This window comes from Salmo salar, chromosome 24, assembly GCF_965601325.2.
Source record: "Salmo salar chromosome 24, fSalSal1, whole genome shotgun sequence".
Taxonomy (NCBI): domain Eukaryota; kingdom Metazoa; phylum Chordata; class Actinopteri; order Salmoniformes; family Salmonidae; genus Salmo; species Salmo salar.
Genome location: NC_138314.1, coordinates 42,858,217 through 42,872,539, shown reverse-complemented (window position 1 = coordinate 42,872,539; position 14,323 = coordinate 42,858,217). Strand labels below are relative to the sequence as shown.

At 45.9% G+C, this 14,323-nt stretch overlaps 1 protein-coding gene across 2 annotated transcripts in view; it reads left to right on the top strand.

Moving 5' to 3' along the window:
* Window positions 1-14,323, top strand: part of LOC106585897 (putative phospholipid-transporting ATPase IM) — a 62,292-nt gene that overhangs the window by 1,715 nt on the left and 46,254 nt on the right. Inside the window, exons 2-3 of one of the 2 annotated variants that reach the window (XM_014172622.3) lie at window positions 13,556-13,644; window positions 13,905-13,963. The exons of the other annotated variant lie outside the window; for it this stretch is intronic. Coding sequence (XP_014028097.1) covers window positions 13,602-13,644; window positions 13,905-13,963 — 102 coding nt within the window. The 5' untranslated portion in view covers window positions 13,556-13,601. The remainder of the gene's footprint in view (window positions 1-13,555; window positions 13,645-13,904; window positions 13,964-14,323) is intronic. 2 annotated transcript variants of the gene reach the window in all.

Genomic DNA, 14,323 nt, shown 5'->3' with positions numbered 1-14,323 from the left:
TCACTGTATGACAGACAGTGTTGTGGCTTGCTCTGCCAGTCACTGTATGACTGACAGTGTTGTGGCTTGCTCTAAACAGTCACTGTATGACAGACAGTGTTGTGGCTTGCTCTGGCCAGTGACAGACAGTGTTTTGGTGTGTTGTGTGAGTGACAATACCCAAACACACACACACTATTGTTCAGTGTTTGTGCTGCCCCGATAGTGTGCTTTGTTGTCAGCCTCAGTATCCTGCACAGACCATTGAACCTTTCAGCTGGTGACCTCCAAGTCCAGGTCTGTCTGTCTCGCTGTTCATCAGGTCTGTCTGTCTCGCTGTTCATCAGGTCTGTCTGTCTCGCTGTTCATCAGGTCTGTCTGTCTCGCTGTTCATCAGGTCTGTCTGTCTCACTGTTCATCAGGTCTGTCTGTCTCCCTCTACGTCAGGTCTGTCTGTCTCGCTGTTCATCAGTTCTGTCTGTCTCACTGCTCATCAGGTTTGTCTGTCTCACTGTTCATCAGGTCTGTCTGTCTCCCTCTACGTCAGGTCTGTCTGTCTCGCTGTTCATCAGGTCTGTCTGTCTCACTGTTCATCAGGTCTGTCTGTCTCACTGTTCATCAGATCTGTCTGTCTCCCTCTACGTCAGGTCTGTCTGTCTCGCTGTTCATCAGTTCTGTCTGTCTCACTGCTCATCAGGTTTGTCTGTCTCAATCTACGTCAGGTCTGTCTGTCTCACTGTTCTTCAGGTCTGTCTGTCTCACTGTTCATCAGGTCTGTCTGTCTCACTGTTCATCAGGTCTGTCTGTCTCACTGTTCATCAGGTCTGTCTGTCTCACTGTTCATCAGGTCTGTCAGTCTCGCTGTTCATCAGGTCTGTCAGTCTCGCTGTTCATCAGGTCTGTCTGTCTCACTGTTCATCAGGTCTGTCTGTCTCCCTCTACGTCAGGTCTGTCTGTCTCACTGTTCATCAGGTCTGTCTGTCTCACTGTTCATCAGGTCTGTCTGTCTCACTGTTCATCAGGTCTGTCTGTCTCACTGTTCATCAGGTCTGTCAGTCTCGCTGTTCATCAGGTCTGTCTGTCTCCCTCTACGTCAGGTCTGTCTGTCTCGCTGTTCATCAGGTCTGTCTGTCTGTCTCACTGTTCATCAGGTCTGTCTGTCTCACTGTTCATCAGGTCTGTCTGTCTCGCTGTTCATCAGGTCTGTCTGTCTCACTGTTCATCAGGTCTGTCTGTCTAGCTGTTCATCAGGTCTGTCTGTCTCGCTGTTCATCAGGTCTGTCTGTCTGTCTGTCTGTCTGTCTGTCTGTCTGTCTGTCTGTCTGTCTGTCTGTCTGTCTGTCTGTCTGTCTGTCTGTCTGTCTGTCTGTCTCACTGTTCATCAGGTCTGTCTGTCTGGCTGTTCATCCGGTCTGTCTGTCTGTCTGTCTGTCTGTCTGTCTGTCTGTCTGTCTGTCTGTCTGTCTGTCTGTCTGTCTGTCTGTCTGTCTGTCTGTCTGTCTGTCTCACTGTTCATCAGGTCTGTCTGTCTCACTGTTCATCAGGTCTGTCTGTCTCACTGTTCATCAGGTCTGTCTGTCTGTCTGTCTGTCTGTCTGTCTGTTCATCAGGTCTGTCTGTCTGTCTGTCTGTCTCTGTCTGTCTGTCTGTCTCACTGTTCATCAGGTCTGTCTCTCTGTCTCACTGTTCATCAGGTCTGTCTGTCTGTCTGTCTGTCTGTCTGTCTGTCTGTCTGTCTGTCTGTCTGTCTGTCTGTCTGGCTGTCTGTCTCACTGTTCATCAGGTCTGTCTGTCTGTCTGTCTGTCTCACTGTTCATCAGGTCTGTCTGTCTCACTGTTCATCAGGTCTGTCTGTCTCACTGTTCATCAGGTCTGTCTCTCTGTCTCACTGTTCATCAGGTCTGTCTGTCTGTCTGTCTGTCTGTCTGTCTGTCTGTCTGTCTGTCTGTCTGTCTGTCTGTCTGTCTGTCTGTCTGTCTGTCTGTCTCACTGTTCATCAGGTCTGTCAGTCTCACTGTTCATCAGGTCTGTCTGTCTGTCTGTTCATCAGGCCTGTCTGTCTGTCTGTTCATCAGGTCTGTCTGTCTCACTGTTCATCAGGTCTGTCTGTCTGTCTGTCTGTCTGTCTGTCTGTCTGTCTGTCTGTCTGTCTGTCTGTCTGTCTGTCTGTCTGTCTGTCTGTCTGTCTCACTGTTCATCAGGTCTGTGTGTCTCACTGTTCATCAGGTCTGTCTGTCTGTTCATCAGGTCTGTCTGTCTGTCTGTTCATCAGGTCTGTCTGTCTCACTGTTCATCAGGTCTGTCTGTCTGTCTGTCTGTCTGTCTGTCTCACTGTTCATCAGGTCTGTCTGTCTGTCTGTCTGTCTCACTGTTCATCAGGTCTGTCTGTCTCACTGTTCATCAGGTCTGTCTGTCTCACTGTTCATCAGGTCTGTCTGTCTGTCTGTCTGTCTGTCTGTCTGTCTGTCTGTCTGTCTGTCTGTCTGTCTGTCTGTCTGTCTGTCTCACTGTTCATCAGGTCTGTCAGTCTCACTGTTCATCAGGTCTGTCTGTCTGTCTGTTCATCAGGTCTGTCTGTCTGTCTGTTCATCAGGTCTGTCTGTCTCACTGTTCATCAGGTCTGTCTGTCTGTCTGTCTGTCTGTCTGTCTGTCTGTCTGTCTGTCTGTCTGTCTGTCTGTCTGTCTGTCTGTCTGTCTCACTGTTCATCAGGTCTGTCTGTCTCACTGTTCATCAGGTCTGTCTGTCTGTTCATCAGGTCTGTCTGTCTGTCTGTTCATCAGGTCTGTCTGTCTGTCTGTTCATCAGGTCTGTCTGTCTCACTGTTCATCAGGTCTGTCTGTCTGTCTGTCTGTCTGTCTGTCTGTCTGTCTGTCTGTCTGTCTGTCTGTCTGTCTGTCTGTCTGTCTGTCTGTCTGTCTCACTGTTCATCAGGTCTGTCTGTCTGTCTGTCTGTCTGTCTGTCTGTCTGTCTGTCTCACTGTTCATCAGGTCTGTCTGTCTCACTGTTCATCAGGTCTGTCTGTCTCACTGTTCATCAGGTCTGTCTGTCTGTCTGTCTGTCTGTCTGTCTGTCTGTCTGTCTGTCTGTCTGTCTGTCTGTCTGTCTCACTGTTCATCAGGTCTCTCTGTCTGGCTGTTCATCAGGTCTGTCTGTCTCACTCTACGTGTGTACGTGTGTGTGTGTGTGTGTGTGTGTGTGTGTGTGTGTGTGTGTGTGTGTGTGTGTGTGTGTGTGTGTGTGTGTGTGTGTGTGTGTGTGTGTGTGTGTGTGTGTTGAAGTGATCAGTAATACGATTGTGCTGCTGTCAAAGGAACGAGACTGTTTTATAATGGAGGATAAACCGTATAATTAGTCTTAAAAGGTCAGTCTAAGTGTTGTGTTGTTATCAGGTAAACTGAGAGGGGCCACTCACATTCGGCTTTGTGGCCTGAGAGGTCAGGTGAATAATTCAGCAGTTGATTGTTCGGGACTTCTGTGTTTTCTGTGCTCCGGTCAAAAGGAGTTATGTTGTCCAGCTCTTCTCCTTTCCCTCCCCATCTCCTCCCCTCCTCCCCTTCTCTCCTCTCCTCTACTCCCCTCCTCCCCTGCTCTCCTCTTCCTTTCCTCTCCTCTCCTCCCCTGCTCTCCTCTCCTCTCCCTTTCCTCTCCCCTCCTCCCCTACTCTCTTCTCTCTTTCCTCTCTTCTCCTCTCCTACTCCTCTCTTCTTCTCCCCTCTCCTCCCCCTATTTCAGATTCACAGCCCAACAACTGCCACCGCTCTCTCCCCTCCAACACCCCAACTTTATACTGACATCAGACAGTAGATGACGTAGTCAGGTGATTTCCACTGCTTAACAGGTGTTACTCATTAATCTACACACACTATCAAATCAAACTTTATTTGCCACATGCGCCGAATACAAGTGTAGACTTTGCCGTGAAATGTTTACTTTACAAGCCCTTAACCAACAGTGCAGTTCAAGAAGAAGAAAATATTTACCAAGTAGAATAAAATAAAAAGTAACACAATAAGAATAACAATAACGAGGTTATATACAGGAGGCACCGGTACCGAGTCAATGTGCAGGGGTACAGGCTAGTTGAGGTAATCTGTACATGTAGGTGGGGACGAAGTGACTATGCATAGGTAACAAGCAAACAGCGAGTAGCAACAGTGGAGGGGGGTCAATGTAAATTGTCCGGTAGCGATTTTTATGAATTGTTCAGCAGTCTAATGGCTTGGAGGTAGAAGCTGTTGAGGAGCCTTTTGGTCCTCGACTTGGCGCTCTGGTACCGCTTGCCGTGTGGTAGCAGAGAAAACAGTTTATAACTTGGGTGACTGGAGTCTCTGACAATTTTATGGGCTTTCCTCTGACACCGCCTATTATGTAGGTCCTGGATGACAGGAAACTTGGCCCAAGTGATGTACTGGGCCGTACGCACTACCCTCTGTAGCGCCTTGCGGTCAGATGCCGAGCAGTTCCCATACCAGGCGGTGATGCAACCGGTCAGGATGCTCTCGATGGTGCAGCTGTAGATCCTTTTGAGGATCTGGGGGCCCAAATCTTTTCAGTCTCCTGATGGGGAAAAGGTTTTGTCGTGCCCTCTTCACAACTGTCTTCGTACGTTTGGATCATGATAGTTAATTGGTGATGTGGACACCAAGGAACTTGATACTCTCAACCCGCTCCACTACAGCCCCAGTCCACAATCAGCTCCTTTGTCTTGCTCACATTGACGGAGAGGTTGTTGTCCTGGCACCACACTGCCAGTTCTCTGACCTCCTCCCTATAGGCCATCTGATCGTTGTTGGTGATCAGGCCTACCACTGTTGTCGTCAGCAAACTTAATGATGGTGTTGGAGTTGTGTTTGGCCACACAGTCGTTGGTGAACAGGGAATACAGGAGGGGACTAAGTACACACCCCTGAGGGACCCCAGTGTTAAGGATCAGCGTAGCAGACGTGTTGTTGCCTACTCTTACCACCTGGGGGCGGCCCATCAGGAAGTCCAGGATCCAGTTGCAGAGGGAGGTGTTTAGTCCCTGAGTCCTTAGCTTAGTGATGAGCTTCGTGGGCACTATGGTGTTGAACGCTGAGCTGTAGTCGATGAACAGCATTCTCACATAGGTGTTCCTTTTGTCCAGGTGAGAAAGGGTGGTGTATAGTATGATTGAGATTGCGTCATCTGTGGATCTGTTGTGGCGGTATGCGAATTGAAGTGGATCTATGGTGTCCGGGAGGATGCTGTTGATGTGAGTCATGACCAGCCTTTCAAAGCACTTCATGGCTACCGACGTGAGTGCCACAGGGCGGTAATCATTTAGGCAGGTTACCTTCACTTCCTTGGGCACAGGGACTACGGTAGTCTCCTTGAAACATGTAGGTATTACAGACTCGATTAGGGAGAGTTTGAAAATGTCAGTGAAGGCACTTGACGGTTGGTCAGCGCATGCTTTCAGTACATGTCCTGGTAATCCGTCTGGCCCAGTGGCTTTGTGAATGTTGACCTGTTTAAAGGTTTTCTTCACATCGGCTACCGATAGCGTTATCACACAGTCATCCAGAACAGCTGGTGCTCTCGTGCATGCTTCAGTGTTGCTTGCCTCGAAGCGAGCATAAAAGGCATTTAGCTCATCTGGTAGGCTCGCGTCACTGGGCAGCTCATGTCTGGGTTTCCCTTTGTAGTCCGTAATAGTTTTCAAGCCCTGCCACATCCGACGAGCGTCAGAGCCAGTGTAGTAGGATTCAATCTTAATCCTGTATTGACACTTTGCTTGTTTGATTGTTTGTCTGAGGGCATAGCGGGATTTCTTAGAAGCGTCCGGATTAGTCTCCCGCTCCTTGAAAGCGGCAGCTCTAGCCTTTAGCTTGATGCGGATGTTGACTGTAATCCATGGCTTCTGGTTGGGATATGTACGTACAGTCACTGTGGGGACGACGTCATCGATGCACTTATTGATGAAGCCGATGACTGAGGTGGTGTATTCCTCAATCATTGCATGAATCTCGGAACGTATTCCAGTCTGTGCTAGCAAAACAGTCCTGTAGCATAGCATCCGCGTTATCTGACCACTTCCGTATTGAGCGAGTCACTGGTACTTCCTGCTTTAGTTTTTGCTTGTAAGCATGAATCAGGAGGATAGAATTGTGGTGAGATTTGCCAAATGGAGGGTGGGGGAGAGCTTTGTAGGATTTCTTTCCCCTGGTTGCACATGTGACATGCTGGCATTTTCATCTTTGCATATGGTCTTATAGAGTTGGTTCAGAGCAGTCTTAATGCCAGCTTCGCTTTGTGGTGGTAAATAGACGGCTACGAATAATACAGATGAGAACTCTCTCGGTAGATAGTGTGGTCGACAGCTTATCATAAGGTACTCTACCTCAGGCGAGCAATACCTCAAGACTTCTTTAATATTAGACATCGCGCACCAGCTGTTGTTGACAAAAAGACACACACCCCCACCCCACGTCTTACCAGAGGTAGCGTCTCTGTTCTGCCGCCAGCTCTATATTGTCTGTTTCTTCATTCAGCCACGTCTCGGTGAAACATAAGATGTTATAGTTTTTCATGTCCTCCCATGGCTCATCACCATAATCTCTGTATCTCCCCTAACCCCTGATTTCTGATAAGTCTTCTTTAGCCCAGGTCCAACCTAGATTATCATAACTTTAAAGGGAAAATCCACTTAAAAACAATATTTTGGTATTTATTTCATTAGTCCACAGTTGATACAGTCCCAAAATGTTTTGCATTGTCAGTAGTCAAGTTTTCAAGATGTTGGACTCTCAAGAAACAAAGTGTCACCAGCCACATCATCAAAATGCATGGTGATGATGTGGTTGGTGACACTTTTCAGATTATTTCCAGGGATACACAACATCCTGAAATATATGTAGATATATTTTTTGAACAAATACTATATTTCCCTTGACGTAGTGATGCAGCATGTAAAAAAATGGCTCAACATATCCCACTCTCCCCTATAGTCACTGCTCACCAGTTACTTATGCTAAATGAACCCTTGCTGTATCATTTATGTTGCAACAGAAAAGGTTTGTATGTTTGCCTATAGTCCATGAACTGTACTGAAGCATTGTCAGAAAGTTTTGCCATGGCCCATGCCTTACTTCACTGTAGTATTGTGATAGTGTGTGGTTGGAGAATTCCTTGGTCAGTACTCCCAGCTCAGTCCTGGGAAGTAAGGCTACAACAGTGTTGTCCTTTTAGCTGTTCAGTGGTAGCTGTCCTGTTCTGGTTCGGTCCGGTCTGCCATTAAGACTTCCTGCTATTGTGGTGCGTTATCAGCAGTTGGTCAAGGCTTTCTGTCACTACAGGTTTTGGCTACTGTTTGTGTTACCATACTTGGTCATAAAAGTGCCTTAGAGAGAGTCAAATGAAATCCAAATCAAATGTTATTGGTCACGTACACATGTTTAGCGGATGTTATTGTGGGTGTAGCGATATGCTTGTGTTTCTAGCTCCAACAGTGCAGTAGTATCTAACAAGTAATATCTAACAATACACAGAATCTAAAGTAAAGGAATGGAATTAAGAATATATAAATATTTGGAAGAGCAATGTCAGAGTGGCATTGACTAAGATACAGTAGAATAGAATACAGTGTATATATATATATGAGATGAGTAATACATAGACTAAGATACAGTAGAAAAGGATAGAACACAGTACATACATATGAGATGAGTAATGCAAAAATATGTAAACATTATTAAAGTGACTAGTGTTCCAATTATTAAAGTGGCCAGTGATTTCAAGTCTATGTATATAGGGCAGCAGACTCTAATGTGCTAGTGATGGCTGTTTAACAGTCTGATGGCCTTGAGATAGAAGCTGTTTTTCAGTCTCTCAGTCCCAGCTTTGATGTACCTGTACTGACCTCACCTTCTGGATGATAGCGGGGTGAACAGGCAGTGGCTCAGGTGGTTGTTGTCCTTGATGATCTTTTTGGCCTTCCTGTGACATCGGGTGCTGTAGGTGTCCTGGAGGGCAGGTAGTTTGCCCCCGGTGACACGTAGAGCAGACCGCACCACCCTCTGTAGAGCCCTGCGGTTGTAGGCGGTGCAGTTGCTGTACCAGGCGGTGATACAACCCACAGGATGCTCTCAATTGTGCATCTGTAAAAGTTTGTGATGGTTTTAGGTGCCAAGCCAAATTTCTTCAGCCTCCTGAGGTTGACTAGGCGCTGTTACGCCTTCTTCACCACACAGTCTGTGTGGGTGGACCATTGTCAGTATTGTGTACGCCGAGGAACTTGAAACTTTCCACCTTCCCCACTGCGGTCCCGTCGATGTGGATAGGGGGGGTGCTCTCTCTGCAGTTTCCTGAATTCCACAATCAGCTCCTTTGTTTTGTTGATGTTGAGTGATAGGTTATTTTCCTGGCACCACACTCCCAGGACCCTCACCTCCTCCCTGTAGGCTGTCTCGTCATTGTTGGTAATCAAGCCTACTATTGTTGTGTCATCTACAAACTTGATGATTGAGTTGGAGGCGTGAACACAGTGCCTCACTTTATGTGTTAGTGGGTAACTGGGTTAGTAATGTAGATATTGTGTGTATGTATGTGTAACAGATATGTAACAGTAATGACAACATCTTATGCAGCCATTGTGAGTTTTGTGTGACCTTACAGCCATGTGAAGAGGTCACATCCTGGATTGCTGGACACCTTGGTCTCCTGTAAGACACACACTCAATGTGAGGACCTTTACATAGCAGCCAGACATTTGGGAGGCCACTCCCACGAATTTCCAGCAATCTCCCCTCCACTTCCTCCACTCCTCTTCCAACAGCTTTCAGTCAAATTGTATTTGCGATCAAGAAAATACCTGCTTTTAACAATGCATCTTGAGATTATTTGGCATGCTCTTGCTTTTTTAATACACTGCCTTGCATCTTGCTTAGTACATAAGATTGAAGCTAATTATAACCAGGTAGCTGATAACAGCAGAAAGCTGTTATTCCTATGTACTTCCTGTTGACAAACATAAGATCAACTGAACTGACGTATCAGAATGACAGGACCAGTAGATGGGCTACAGATCTCATAGGACTCGTATCCAGAGTGAAATCCTGCTATAAATGTTTAAATGGGCAAGGGGGACAAGAGTCTGAAGTTTAAGTTTAGTCTGCAGGCTATTCCATAGGCAAGGAGCGTAACATGAAAAGGCAGCCATACCCAACTCTGTGGAGGTCGCAGGGGCCTCAAATGTAATCCATGCTTGAGACCTGGTTTTAGGAATTATAATTATAATGTTGATAAGTAATGATAAATAAGAAGGTAGTTCATTCAGAAGTGCTTTATAGACAAACACGAGAGCATGTTGTTCTCGTCTCATGGACAGCGAAGTCCAACCCACATTTTGATATATATAAAGGTGAGATAACCACATCTCATTTATATACTGAACAGAAATATACACGCAACATGTAAAGTGTTGGTCCCATGTTTCATGAGCTTTTCCATACGCAAAATTTCTCTCAAATGTTGTGCAGAAATTTGTTTACATTGTCAAGATTATCCAGTCACCTGACAGGTGTGGCATATCAATAAGCTGATTAAACAGCATGATCATTACACAGGTGGACTTGTGCTGGGGACAATAAAAGGCCACTCTAAAATGTGTAGTTTTATCACACAGCACAATGCCACAGATGTCTCAAGTTTTGAGGGACTGCAGGAATGTCCACCAGAGCTGTTGCCAGAGAGTTTAATGTTAATTTCTCTACCATAAGCCACCTCCAACTTAGTTTTAGAGAATTTGGCAGTACGTCCAACTGACCTCACAACTGCAGACCATGTGTTACCACGCCAGCCCAGGACCTCCACATTCGGTTTCTTCACCTGTGGGATCGTCTGAGACCAGCCACCTGGACAGCTGATGAAACTGAGTATTTGTGTCTGTAACACAGTAAAATAACAATAACGAGGCCATATACAGGGGGTACTGGTAACGAGTCAATGTGCAGGGGTACAGGTTAGTCTAGGTAATTGAGGTAATATGTACATGTAGGTAGAGGTAAAGTGACTATGCATAGATAATAAACAGCGAGTTGCAGCAGCGTAAAAAAGGGGGTCAATACAAATAGCCATTTGAATAACTTAGCAGTCTTATGGCTTGGGGATAGAAGCTGTTAAGGAGCCTTTTGGACCTAGACTTGGCGCTCCAGTACCGCTTGTCGTATTGTAGCAGAGAGAACTGTCTATGACTTGGGTGGTTGCAGTCTTTGACAATTTTTTGGGCCTTCCTCTGACACCGCCTGGTATAGAGGTCCTGGATGGCAGGACGCTTGGCCCCAGTTATGTACTGGGCCATACGCACTACCATCTGTAGCACCTTGCAGTCAGATGCCGAGCAGCTGCCATAGCAAGTGGTGATGCAACCAGTCAGGATGCTCTCGATGGTGCACCTGTAGAACTTTTTGTAACACTTCAGCAATAGAGCCCTTATTAAAGCTGTCCTTGAAAGAAAAAAAGATGCATACAAAAGATTCCTTCTTGGTCAGGTTTCTTTGTTTTCCTGTGGTGAAGGTGGGCTGAGGTGGACTAACCAAATACACAGACATGCTCTACTTCCAAATCTCTCTCTCTGTCACACACACACATAGGCTACCATCTTTCTCATTCCTCATTCCTCAGCAGCCTTGCCTCTCTGTGCTCTTGCTGTGAGTATGTGTGGAAGCTGCCAAGGCTGGAATCTTTAATAAACTTCCCATTTCATAAATTAACATTTTGACCTTTAGAATAAAGCATGATCAGACCTTATGAAGGATGTGATTATATGATCACTCTGGAGGAATATCTGACATTATTCTGCTGACATTATTCTGCTGACATTATCCTGATGACATAATCCTGATGTCATTACCCTGCTGACATTATCCCGATGACATTATCCCGATGACATTATCCTGCTGACATTATCCTGATGGCATTATCCTGATGATATTATCCTGATGGCATTATCCTGATGACATTATCCTGATGACATTATCCTGATGGCATTATCCTGATGGCATTATCCTGATGATATTATCCTGATGGCATTATCCTGATGACATTATCCTGATGACATTATCCTGATGGCATTATCCTGATGACATTATCCCGATGACATTATCCTGATGACATTATCCTGATGATATCATCCCGATGACATTATCCTGATGACATTATCCTGATGGCATTATCCTGATGGCATTATCCTGATGATATTATCCTGATGGCATTATCCTGATGACATTATCCTGATGGCATTATCCTGATGGCATTATCCTGATGACATTATCCCGATGACATTATCCTGATGACATTATCCTGCTGACATCATCCCGATGACATTATCCTGATGACATTTAAAGCACTAGAGTGGGTGTGGTTGGTTAAAATCAGCTCCTCCTCGTTGCTTTAACAATGTGCCCTGTTTGGCAACGGACCACAGACTGGGATGGAAAATGTACTGTGTAGTGGTTTTAAGGGGCTGTATAGTTGTCTTCAGGAGGCTGTTTAAAAAGGGGAATATTTGACTTTGGTGTATTTGGAGGGCTTTACACAATGAATAGATGATGGATGGAAGGTAGGCTTGAAGTTGACACTGGAAAGAGCGCGCGTGTGTGTGTGTGTGTGTGCGTGCGTGCGTGCGTGCGTGTGTGAGTGCGTGCGCGTGTATTTTAGCAGACTTGTGACTCTGTTTTAAAACACACATTCTTAAATACACACGTGTGTGCTATAAATATGTCCAGAACTGAGTTCGCCATGACAGCCAATCCTGAGAAGTGGTTCCCACGGGGGACCAGTATGAAAAAAGTGTAAAATCAAATGAAATGAAAATGTACGCACTCACTAATCTAAGTTGCTCTGGATAAGAGAGTCTACTAAATGACTAAAATGTAAATGTTAACCGGCTACACACACTGGCTGGCTGAGTGTTGTCATTCCTGATACTGGCTGGCTGAGTGTTGTTTCATCCCTGATACTGGCTGGCTGAGTGTTGTGTCATCCCTGATACTGGCTGGCTGAGTGTTGTCATTCCTGATACTGGCTGGCTGAGTGTTGTTTCATTCCTGATTCTGGCTGGCTGAGTGTTGTGTCATTCCTGATACTGGCTGGCAGAGTGTTGTTTCATTCCTGATACTGGCTGGCAGAGTGTTGTCATTCCTGATACTGGCTGCCAGAGTGTTGTTTCATTCCTGATACTGGCTGGCTGAGTGTTGTGTCATTCCTGATAGTGGCTGGCTGAGTGTTGTGTCATTCCTGATACTGGCTGCCAGAGTGTTGTGTCATTCCTGATAGTGGCTGGCAGAGTGTTGTGTCATTCCTGATACTGGCTGGCTGAGTGTTGTGTCATCCCTGATACTGGCTGGCTGAGTGTTGTGTCATCCCTGATTCTGGCTGCCAGAGTGTTGTTTCATTCCTGATTCTGGCTGCCAGAGTGTTGTGTCATTCCTGATTCTGGCTGGCAGAGTGTTGTGTCATTCCTGATTCTGGCTGCCAGAGTGTTGTTTCCTTCCTGATACTGGCTGCCAGAGTGTTGTGTCATTCCTGATTCTGGCTGCCAGAGTGTTGTTTCATTCCTGATACTGGCTGGCAGAGTGTTGTTTCATTCCTGATTCTGGCTGCCAGAGTGTTGTTTCATTCCTGATTCTGTCTGCCAGAGTGTTGTTTCATTCCTGATAGTGGCTGGCTGAGTGTTGTTTCATTCCTGATAGTGGCTGGCAGAGTGTTGTGTCATTCCTGATACTGGCTGGCTGAGTGTTGTGTCATCCCTGATACTGGCTGGCTGAGTGTTGTGTCATCCCTGATACTGGCTGGCAGATTTTTTGGCAGAATGTTTGTTTGAAGTCTGTAAGGCACAACTGCCCAAATCATCCCGAAAATATTCTCAAAAAATGTGACCTTCCCGATAAAAATTCTTAAGGCATAAAAAGTGAGGCAGCATGCAGTGTTTGGTAGTAGCTGACACACACACACACACACACACACACACACACACACACACACACACACACACACACACACTACACATTATTTTTATGGATATTTTGAAGGGGCACCTCCCATTGACTCACCACCACCTCTCCCTCCATGTATGAAGGGAAGAGGTCAAAGGTTGAGGAGGCTGATGAAACTGCCAGGCCATACACAGACGGATGGAAAGGATATGTTGATTATATTGAGAACGAGAGAGAGAGAGAGAGAGAGAGAGGGGGGAATATAATGAAGAGAGAGAATGCAAAACAGAATTAGGCAGATACAAGGTAATTATCAACATCCAGAAAAGAGACGTTAAATTATACAACCACCTAAGAGGAAGCGATTCTCAAACCTTCCATTACAAAGCCATCAACTACATGTAAAATCTCTCCCAAATGTTCCCAAGCTGGGCTTGTAATTGGCACTGGACACCTCATAGGGTACTTTAACTCCAAAACACTCCCCCATGAGAAGCAGAAGTATCTCATTTAGGATGTTCCACCCTGGGATGATAGTCTGTTACTTGTATTCAGGGGTTGTTAAATTAAGCGAATGGGTATTTTAGTCCACACCTAACCCTGTTCTCTCCCATCCCCAGATAAATACCATGTGTAGGTGAAGAGCGTGAGGAAGAGGCAGAAAACATGTCGTTCTTTGGTCTAGACTATGCCAAGAAGAAAGAGAGTGGTAAGGAGCCGCTGGGAGTCTCCGTACATGACTGATCTCATTACATTTCATATTTAGAAATTAGCCGTTGGTTTAGAGATCCACTGTATATGCAAAAGTATGTGGACACCCCTTGAAATTACACCTGTTGCTGTCCTGTTCTCACTCTCAATTCAATTCAAGGGACTTTATTGGCATGGGAAACATGTTTACATTGCCAAAGAAAATGAAATGGATAAACAAAAGTTTAATCTCTCTCTCTCTCTCTCTCTCTCTCTCAGAGTTGGAGAGGAAACTGAGGGCAAACGACAGAGAGTATAACCTCTCCTTCAAGTATGAAGTGAGTTTAGTTGAATGTGTGTGTAAGTGCAAACCTATGCATTGTTATCCTCAGCGGTAAATCCTCTGGTGTGTGTGTGTGTGTGTGTGTGTGTGGTACTTTGTGCATGCGTGCTCTTGTGTATTGAGTTAGTCCCTGTGACCAGACTATACATGTCACTGTCTGGTTATTGTCATGCTGCTGGCAGGCTGCCAGGGGTCTGAGTCTGGTCTGCTCTGGTCCGGTCTGATTTGCACTGGTCTGCTCTGTTCTGGTCTGCTCTGGTCTGCTCTGGTCCGGTCTGATTTGCACTGGTCTGCTCTGTTCTGGTCTGCTCTGGTTGCCTACCAAACTTGCTAACTGCCTGGTACTCAGCACTCT